We start from the raw sequence: 10,000 nt of genomic DNA, 5'->3' as shown, positions 1-10,000 counted from the left end.
AGGGCCGTTAAACAGAGAGGAGAGAACAGGGCCGTTAAACAGAGAGGAGAGAACAGGGCCGTTAAACAGAGAGGAGAGAACAGGGCCGTTAAACAGAGAGGAGAGAACAGGGCCGTTAAACAGAGAGGAGAGAACAGGGCCGTTAAACAGAGAGGAGAGAACAGGGCCGTTAAACAGAGAGGAGAGAACAGGGCCGTTAAACAGAGAGGAGAGAACAGGGCCGTTAAACAGAGGAGAGAACAGGGCCGTTAAACAGAGAGGAGAGAACAGGGCCGTTAAACAGAGAGGAGAGAACAGGGCCGTTAAACAGAGAGGAGAGAACAGGGCCGTTAAACAGAGAGGAGAGAACAGGGCCGTTAAACAGAGAGAGAGAGAGAGAACAGGGCCGTTAAACAGAGAGGAGAGAACAGGGCCGTTAAACAGAGAGGAGAGAACAGGGCCGTTAAACAGAGGAGAGAACAGGGCCGTTAAACAGAGAGGAGAGAACAGGGCCGTTAAACAGAGAGGAGAGAACAGAGGAGAACCGTTAAACAGAGAGGAGAGAGAACAGGGCCGTTAAACAGAGAGGAGAGAACAGTTAAACAGAGGAGAGAACAGGGCCGTTAAACAGAGGAGAGAACAGGGCCGTTAAACAGAGGAGAGAACAGGGCCGTTAAACAGAGAGGAGAGAACAGGGCCGTTAAACAGAGAGGAGAGAACAGGGCCGTTAAACAGAGAGGAGAGAACAGGGCCGTTAAACAGAGAGGAGAGAACAGGGCCGTTAAACAGAGAGGAGAGAACAGGGCCGTTAAACAGAGAGGAGAGAACAGGGCCGTTAAACAGAGAGAGAGAACAGGGCCGTTAAACAGAGAGGAGAGAACAGGGCCGTTAAACAGAGGAGAGAACAGGGCCGTTAAACAGAGAGGAGAGAACAGGGCCGTTAAACAGAGAGGAGAGAACAGGGCCGTTAAACAGAGGAGAGAACAGGGCCGTTAAACAGAGAGGGAGAACAGGGCCGTTAAACAGAGGAGAGAACAGGGCCGTTAAACAGAGAGGAGAGAACAGGGCCGTTAAACAGAGGAGAGAACAGGGCCGTTAAACAGAGGAGAGAACAGGGCCGTTAAACGTTAAACAGAGAGGAGAGAACAGGGCCGTTAAACAGAGAGGAGAGAACAGGGCCGTTAAACAGAGGAGAGAACAGGGCCGTTAAACAGAGAGGAGAGAACAGGGCCGTTAAACAGAGAGGAGAGAACAGGGCCGTTAAACAGAGAGGAGAGAACAGGGCCGTTAAACAGAGGAGAGAACAGGGCCGTTAAACAGAGGAGAGAACAGGGCCGTTAAACAGAGGGAGAACAGAACAGGGCCGTTAAACAGAGGAGAGAACAGGGCCGTTAAACAGAGAGGAGAGAACAGGGCCGTTAAACAGAGGAGAGAACAGGGCCGTTAAACAGAGGAGAGAACAGGGCCGTTAAACAGAGAGGAGAGAACAGGGCCGTTAAACAGAGGAGAGAACAGGGCCGTTAAACAGAGAGGAGAGAACAGGAGAGAACAGGGCCGTTAAACAGAGGAGAGAACAGGGCCGTTAAACAGAGAGGAGAGAACAGGGCCGTTAAACAGAGGCCGTTAAACAGAGAGGAGAGAACAGGGCCGTTAAACAGAGAGGAGAGAACAGGGAACAGGGCCGTTAAACAGAGAGAGAGAACAGGGCCGTTAAACAGAGGAGAGAACAGGGCCGTTAAACAGAGGAGAGAACAGGGCCGTTAAACAGAGGAGAGAACAGGGCCGTTAAACAGAGGAGAGAACAGGGCCGTTAAACAGAGGAGAGAACAGGGCCGTTAAACAGAGAGGAGAGAACAGGGCCGTTAAACAGAGGAGAGAACAGGGCCGTTAAACAGAGGAGAGAACAGGGCCGTTAAACAGAGGAGAGAACAGGGCCGTTAAACAGAGGAGAGAACAGGGCCGTTAAACAGAGGAGAGAACAGGGCCGTTAAACAGAGGAGAGAACAGGGCCGTTAAACAGAGGAGAGAACAGGGCCGTTAAACAGAGAGGAGAGAACAGGGCCGTTAAACAGAGAGGAGAGAACAGGGCCGTTAAACAGAGGAGAGAACAGGGCCGTTAAACAGAGGAGAGAACAGGGCCGTTAAACAGAGGAGAGAACAGGGCCGTTAAACAGAGAGGAGAGAACAGGGCCGTTAAACAGAGAGGAGAGAACAGGGCCGTTAAACAGAGAGGAGAGAACAGGGCCGTTAAACAGAGAGGAGAGAACAGGGCCGTTAAACAGAGAGGAGAGAACAGGGCCGTTAAACAGAGAGGAGAGAACAGGGCCGTTAAACAGAGAGGAGAGAACAGGGCCGTTAAACAGAGAGGAGAGAACAGGGCCGTTAAACAGAGGAGAGAACAGGAGAGAACAGGGCCGTTAAACAGAGAGGAGAGAAGACAGGGCCGTTCGTTAAACAGAGGAGAGAACAGGGCCGTTAAACAGAGAGGAGAGAACAGGGCCGTTAAACAGAGAGGAGAGAACAGGGCCGTTAAACAGAGAGGAGAGAACAGGGCCGTTAAACAGAGAGGAGAGAACAGGGCCGTTAAACAGAGAGGAGAGAACAGGGCCGTTAAACAGAGGAGAGAACAGGGCCGTTAAACAGAGGAGAGAACAGGGCCGTTAAACAGAGAGGAGAGAACAGGGCCGTTAAACAGAGAGGAGAGAACAGGGCCGTTAAACAGAGAGGAGAGAACAGGGCCGTTAAACAGAGAGGAGAGAACAGGGCCGTTAAACAGAGGAGAGAGAACAGGGCCGTTAAACAGAGGAGGAGAGAACAGGGCCGTTAAACAGAGGAGGAGAGAACAGGGCCGTTAAACAGAGGAGAGAACAGGGCCGTTAAACAGAGAGGAGAGAACAGGGCCGTTAAACAGAGAGGAGAGAACAGGGCCGTTAAACAGAGGAGAGAACAGGGCCGTTAAACAGAGGAGAGAACAGGGCCGTTAAACAGAGAGGAGAGAACAGGGCCGTTAAACAGAGGAGAGAACAGGGCCGTTAAACAGAGGGCCGTTAAACAGGAGAGAACAGGGCCGTTAAACAGAGAGAGAGGAGAGAACAGGGCCGTTAAACAGAGAGGAGAGAACAGGGCCGTTAAACAGAGAGGAGAGAACAGGGCCGTTAAACAGAGAGGAGAGAACAGGGCCGTTAAACAGAGGAGAGAACAGGGCCGTTAAACAGAGAGGAGAGAACAGGGCCGTTAAACAGAGGAGAGAACAGGGCCGTTAAACAGAGGAGAGAACAGGGCCGTTAAACAGAGAGGAGAGAACAGGGCCGTTAAACAGAGAGGAGAGAACAGGGCCGTTAAACAGAGAGGAGAGAACAGGGCCGTTAAACAGAGAGGAGAGAACAGGGCCGTTAAACAGAGGAGAGAGAACAGGGCCGTTAAACAGAGAGAGAGAGAACAGGGCCGTTAAACAGAGAGGAGAGAACAGGGCCGTTAAACAGAGAGGAGAGAACAGGCCGTTAAACAGAGAGAGAACAGGGCCGTTAAACAGAGGAGAGAACAGGGCCGTTAAACAGAGAGGAGAGAACAGGGCCGTTAAACAGAGAGGAGAGAACAGGGCCGTTAAACAGAGGGCCGAGGAGAGAACAGGGCCGTTAAACAGAGAGAGGAGAGAACAGGGCCGTTAAACAGAGAGGAGAGAACAGGGCCGTTAAACAGAGAGGAGAGAACAGGGCCGTTAAACAGAGAGGAGAGAACAGGGCCGTTAAACAGAGAGGAGAGAACAGGGCCGTTAAACAGAGGGAGAGAACAGGGCCGAGGAGAGAACAGGGCCGTTAAACAGAGAGGAGAGAACAGGGCCGTTAAACAGAGGAGAGAACAGGGCCGTTAAACAGAGAGGAGAGAACAGGGCCGTTAAACAGAGAGGAGAGAACAGGGCCGTTAAACAGAGAGGAGAGAACAGGGCCGTTAAACGTTAAACAGGGAGTTAAACAGAGAGGAGAGAACAGGGCCGTTAAACAGAGAGGAGAGAACAGGGCCGTTAAACAGAGAGGAGAGAACAGGGCCGTTAAACAGAGAGGAGAGAACAGGGCCGTTAAACAGAGAGGAGAGAACAGGGCCGTTAAACAGAGAGGAGAGAACAGGGCCGTTAAACAGAGAGGAGAGAACAGGGCCGTTAAACAGAGAGGAGAGAACAGGGCCGTTAAACAGAGAGGAGAACAGTTAAACAGGGCCGTTAAACAGAGAGGGGAGAGAACAGGGCCGTTAAAAACAGAGAGAGAGAACAGAGAGGAGAGGCCGTTAAACAGAGAGGAGAGAACAGGGCCGTTAAACAGAGAGGAGAGAACAGGGCCGTTAAACAGAGGAGAGAACAGGGCCGTTAAACAGAGGAGAGAACAGGGCCGTTAAACAGAGAGGAGAGAAAATGTTTGGTCTTCTTCCTTTTTAGAAGTCTGTCTCAGTCCGATCGTTCCGAGACATCTCTGAAACACTGTACCACATATGGCACCCTATTTTAGGATACTACTAGCCACCAGGGCCCGCGGGGCTCTAACCACCAGGGCCCGCGGGGTTCTAACCACCAGGGCCCACGGGGAAGTGTGTGGACAGTTGGAACAGCGATGATCTAGACTGTCCTGTTGTTGTCTCTGAAGTCTCTCATTAAACCTAACACAGCTCTATAAACCCTTATGCACAGACACACACACAGTCTTTCCTTCGTGATGAGAGATGATGTGGCCAGACAATCCTCACTCAACTTACACAACCCATTTAATTGAAGCTCTCTAAATAGAATATCATGAATGATTCTCATTCTTTATGTCCAGAGGGTAGGGAGAGTGACGAGGTAGCCCGGAGGGTAGGGAGAGTGACGAGGTAGCCCGGAGGGTAGGGGGAGCGACGGGGTAGCCCGGAGGGTAGGGGGAGCGACGGGGTAGCCCGGAGGGTAGGGAGAGTGACGAGGTAGCCCGGAGGGTAGGGGGAGCGACGGGGTAGCCCGGAGGGTAGGGGGAGCGACGGGGTAGCCCGGAGGGTAGGGGGAGCGACGGGGTAGCCCGGAGGGTAGGGGGAGCGACGGGGTAGCCCGGGGGTAGGGGGAGCGACAGGGGTAGCCCGGGGGGTAGGGGAGCGACGGGGTAGCCCGGGGGTAGGGGGAGCGACGGGGTAGCCCGGGGGTAGGGGGAGTGACGGGTAGCCCGGGGGGTAGGGGAGCGACGGGGTAGCCCGGAGGGTAGGGGAGCGACGGGGTAGCGACGAGGTAGCCCGGAGGGTAGGGGGAGCGACGAGGTAGCCCGGAGGGTAGGGGGAGCGACGAGGTAGCCCGGAGGGTAGAGAGGGAGAGACGAGGTAGCCCGGAGGGTAGAGGGAGAGACGAGGTAGCCCGGAGGGTAGAGAGGGAGAGACGAGGTAGCCCGGAGGGTAGAGAGGGAGAGACGAGGTAGCCCGGAGGGTAGAGGGAGAGACGAGGTAGCCCGGAGGGTAGAGAGAGAGACGAGGTAGCCCTGAGGGTAGAGAGAGACGAGGTAGCCCGGAGGGTAGAGAGAGAGAGACGAGGTAGCCCTGAGGGTAGAGAGAGAGACGAGGTAGCCCTGAGGGTAGAGAGAGAGACGAGGTAGCCCGGAGGGTAGAGAGAGAGAGACGAGGTAGCCCTGAGGGTAGAGAGAGAGACGAGGTAGCCCTGAGGGTAGAGAGAGAGACGAGGTAGCCCTGAGGGTAGAGAGAGAGACGAGGTAGCCCTGAGGGTAGAGAGAGAGACGAGGTAGCCCTGAGGGTAGAGAGAGAGACGAGGTAGCCCGGAGGGTAGAGAGAGAGACGAGGTAGCCCGGAGGGTAGAGAGAGAGACGAGGTAGCCCGGAATGGGAGAGAGAGTGAAGACATGGAGGTCTATAAAGGCAGCCCCCCCCCCACCTCTCTGATTCAGAGGGGTTAGGTTAAATACAGAAGACACATTTCAGTTGACTGTATTGTTGGACATCTGACTAGATATCCCCCTTCCCTTTCATCAGTGTACAAATGATTCAAACACAGAAGGTGTGTCTGCCTTTTATATGGACAAATACGCGTTAACATTTACACCAATCGCTTGGTCGAAGGAACAGGGCGACTCTACATTTTTTTCTTAGTCGGGGACAGCCCTAACACATACACACACACACACATACACACACACTAAGAAAATAATTGCTAGCAGTTGTTTAGTTTGTCCCAGACCGGGTTGAGGAATAATAGTGAAATTCATACCATTTAATTCCTGATAGATATTAGACAACTCTCAGTTGAATTCCTGATAGAAATCAGACAACTCTCAGTTGAATTCCTGATAGATATCAGACAACTCTCAGCTCACCTTCACGACATGGTCACCACTCATAAGCATTTCATAATGGTATGAATGTATTATGAAGGCTTTATGTAGGTAATAATGTGTTACCCAACAATGAATGGAGTCATTTTATATTAGTTATATAGACTAAAAACATTCTCCCCTCCCCTGTCTCCCCCCCCCTGTCCCCCCCTCCCCTGTCTCCCCCGCCCCTCCCCTGTCCCCCCCACTGTCTCCTCCCCTGTCCCCCCCTCCCCTGTCCCCCCTACACTGTCTCCTCCCCTGTCCCCCCGCCCCTCCCCTGTCCCCCTACACTGTCTCCTCCCCTGTCCCCCTCCCCTCCCCTGTCCCCCCTACACTGTCTCCTCCCCTGCCCCCCTCCCCTGTCCCCCCTACACTGTCTCCTCCCCTGTCCCCCCCTCCCTCCCCTGTCCCCCTACACTGTCTCCTCCCCTGTCCCCCCCCCCTCCCTCCCCTGTCCCCCCCCTACACTGTCTCCTCCCCTGCCCCCCCTCCCCCCCCCCTCCCCTGTCCCTCCCCCTCCCCTACACTGTCTCGTCCTCCCCTCCCCTGTCCCCCTCCCCTGTCCCCCCTCCCCTGTCCCCCCTCCCCTCTCCTGTCCCCCTCTCCTCCCCTGTCTCCACCCTCTCCTCCCCTGTCTCCACCCTCTCCTCCCCTGTCTCCACCAGGTTCCCCGTTCCTGGCCAGTGAGGACTGTGTCCTTGGAGGGGTCATCGTCCTGAGGTGCTGCAGATGTTCCGATGCCCAACCCTCTCCTGACATCCAGGCTATACTGGGTAAGAGTTTACAACCCAACCCTCTTCTGACATCCAGGCTATACTGGGCAGAGTTTACAACCCAACCCTCTCCTGACATCCAGGCTATACTGGGTAAGAGTTTACAACCCAACCCTCTCCTGACATCCAGGCTATACTGGGTAAGAGTTTACAACCCAACCCTCTCCTGACATCCAGGCTATACTGGGTAAGAGTTTACAACCCAACCCTCTCCTGACATCCAGGCTATCTGAAGATGAATGCACTAATTGTGCGTTGCTCTGGATAAATGACTAAAATGTTCATTTGGGACATAGACTTTGTTGCCAGCTGTCAAAGTGCAGTGTTTTTCCTCTGTCTGACGGATATAAAGTTTATGAAGTGTGTAACTCCGCAGCTTCTGAGAAACTGGACCAAACTTCCTGGTCCCAATGACCAACAGACTTCTTTCTGTCTGCCCTGCGCTCATCAACTTTTTTATTTCTCTCTCTCTCTCTCTACCTCCCTCTCTCTCTCTCTACCTCCCTCTCTCTCTCCCCCTTCCTCTCTCCCCCTCTTCCCCTGTCTCTCTCCCTCTCTCTCTCTCTCCCCTCTCTCTCTCTCTCATTCTCTCCCTCTCTTCCCCTACCTCTCTCATTCTCTCCCCCTCTCTCCCCCTCTCTACCTCCCCCTCCCTCTCTTCCCCTCCCTCCCTCTCTTCCCTCCCTCCCTCTCCCCTCTCTCTCTCCCTCTCTCTCTCCCTCTCTCTCTCCCCCTCTCTCTCTCCCCCTCTCTCTCTCCCTCTCTCTCTCCCCCTCTCTCTCTCCCTCTCTCTCTCCCTCTCTCTCTCCCCCTCTCTCTCTCCCCCTCTCTCTCTCCCTCTCTCTCCCCCTCTCTCTCTCCCCCTCTCTCTCTCCCCCCTCTCTCTCTCTCTCCCCTCTCTCTCCCCCTCTCTCTCTCCCCCTCTCTCTCTCTCTCCCCCTCTCTCTCCCCTCTCTCTCTCTCCCCCTCTCTCTCTCTCCCCCTCTCTCTCTCTCCCCCTCTCTCTCTCTCCCCCTCTCTCCCCCTACCTCTCTCCCCCTCTCTCTCTTCCCCTCTCTCTCTTCCCCTCTCTCTCTCCATCTCTTCCCCTCCCTCCTCTCTCTCTCTCTCTCTCTCTCCATCTCTTCCCCTCCCTCCTCTCTCTCTCTCTCTCTCATTCTCTCCCCTTCCCTCTCTCTCTCCCCCTCCCTCTCTCCTCTCTCTCTCCCCCTCTCTCTCCCCGTCTCTCTCCCCCTCTCTCTCCCTCTCTTCCTCTCTCCCCCTGTCTCTCTCCACCCTCTCTCTCCCCGTCTCTCTCCACCTCTCTCTCCCCGTCTCTCTCCACCCCTCTCTCTCCCCGTCTCTCTCCCTCTTCTCTCCCTCTTTCTCTCCCTCTCTCTCTCCCCCTCTCTCCCTCTCTCTCTCTCCCTCTCTCTCTCCCCCTCTCTCCCTCTCTCTCTCTCCCTCTCTCTCTCCCCCTCTCTCCCTCTCTCTCCCCTCTCTCTCTCCCCTCTCTCTCTCCCCCTCTCTCCCTCTCTCTCTCCCTCTCTCTCTCCCTCTCTCTCTCCCTCTCTCCCCCTCTCTCCCCCTCTCTCCCCCTCTCTCCCCTCTCTCTCTCTCTCTCCCTTCTCTCTCTCTCTCCTTCTCTCTCTCTCTCCTTCTCTCTCTCTCTCCTTCTCTCTCTCTCTCCTTCTCTCTCTCTCTACTTCTCTCTACTTCTCTCTCTCTCTCTCTCTCCCTCTCTCTCCCTCTCTCTCTCCCCCTCTCTCCCTCTCTCTCTCCCCCCCTCTCTCCCTCTCTCTCTCCCCCTCTCTCCCTCTCTCTCTCCCCCCTCTCTCTCTCTCCCTCTCTCTCTCTCTCTCTCTCTCTCTCTCTCTCTCCCCCTCCCCTCCAGTTGAGTTCCTGTGGAGCCACACTACAGAAAGTATGTGTGTTGGCTACATGTCTGCCCAGGATGGGAAAGCCAAGGTGAGCCTCCACAACAACAAATAAACATGTCACTGTTTTCTCTGCTGAACTTTATTTAGATTACCAACTAATTCAAATCAATATAATTGGATTACACTGAGAAGTGCCAATGGTAAAGATATTTAATCATAATTAACAAGAACCTGTTTTTTTTGTTTCCTGTTTTCATGACTTGTGGTTTGAGTGACTGACGAGCTCCAGATCTGTTGAAAGTTGTTTGACATTTTCCAGATTTGATAGCTTTTTATTAGAAAAATGTGACAAAACAAACAGATGAGTGTTTCTGGAAAAAAATGGTCTGTTTTTTTTGTGGTGGAATAGATTAGTTTTTGGAAAAGTGCAGAGTACAATAGTTGTGAAATATACGGAACCGGATTCCTTCCTCTTACTCTCCTCCTCAACAAACTGCTAAGTAAGTTATGAGAGAGGAGGGAGAGAGAGGAGAGAGGGAGGAGGAGAGAGGGAGGGGGAGAGAGAGGAGAGAGGTGAGAGGGAGGTGGGAGAGAGAGAGAGGTGAGAGGGAGGTGGGAGAGAGAGAGAGAGGGAGGTGGGAGAGAAAGAGAGGTGAGAGGGAGGTGGGAGAGAGAGAGAGGTGAGAGGGAGGTGGGGAGAGAGAGAGAGAGAGGGAGGTGGGAGAGAGGTGGGGTGGGGAGAGAGAGAGAGGTGGGAGAGAGAGAGGTGAGGTGGGAGAGAGGATGGAGAGGTGAGAGGGAGGTGAGAGAGAGGATGGAGAGGTGAGAGAGGGGGAGAGGTGGGAGAGAGAGAGAGGGGGAGAGGTGGGAGAGAGAGAGGTGGGAGAGAGAGAGAGGTGGGAGAGAGAGAGAGAGGGAGAGAGAGAGAGAGAGAGAGAGAGAGGTGAGGTGGGGAGAGAGAGAGGATGGAGAGGTGAGAGAGAGAGAGGAGGGAGAGGTGAGAGAGAGAGAGGAGGGAGTGGTGAGAGAGAGAGAGGTGAGAGAGAGAGGTGAGAGAGGGA

At 54.1% G+C, this 10,000-nt stretch overlaps 1 protein-coding gene across 3 annotated transcripts in view; it reads left to right on the top strand.

Annotated features, from left to right (window-relative positions):
- tasp1 (taspase, threonine aspartase, 1) overlaps positions 1–10,000 on the top strand; it is a 113,243-nt gene that overhangs the window by 91,654 nt on the left and 11,589 nt on the right. For 2 of the 3 annotated variants that reach the window (XM_042305645.1, XM_042305644.1), the window contains 2 exons: positions 6,973–7,080; positions 8,954–9,027. The exons of the other annotated variant lie outside the window; for it this stretch is intronic. In XM_042305645.1, the coding sequence (XP_042161579.1) occupies positions 6,973–7,080; positions 8,954–9,027 (182 nt within the window). The remainder of the gene's footprint in view (positions 1–6,972; positions 7,081–8,953; positions 9,028–10,000) is intronic. 3 annotated transcript variants of the gene reach the window in all.

The sequence above is a fragment of the Oncorhynchus tshawytscha genome, linkage group LG24, assembly GCF_018296145.1.
Source record: "Oncorhynchus tshawytscha isolate Ot180627B linkage group LG24, Otsh_v2.0, whole genome shotgun sequence".
NCBI lineage: Eukaryota > Metazoa > Chordata > Actinopteri > Salmoniformes > Salmonidae > Oncorhynchus > Oncorhynchus tshawytscha.
This window is presented reverse-complemented; position numbering and strand designations above follow the sequence as displayed.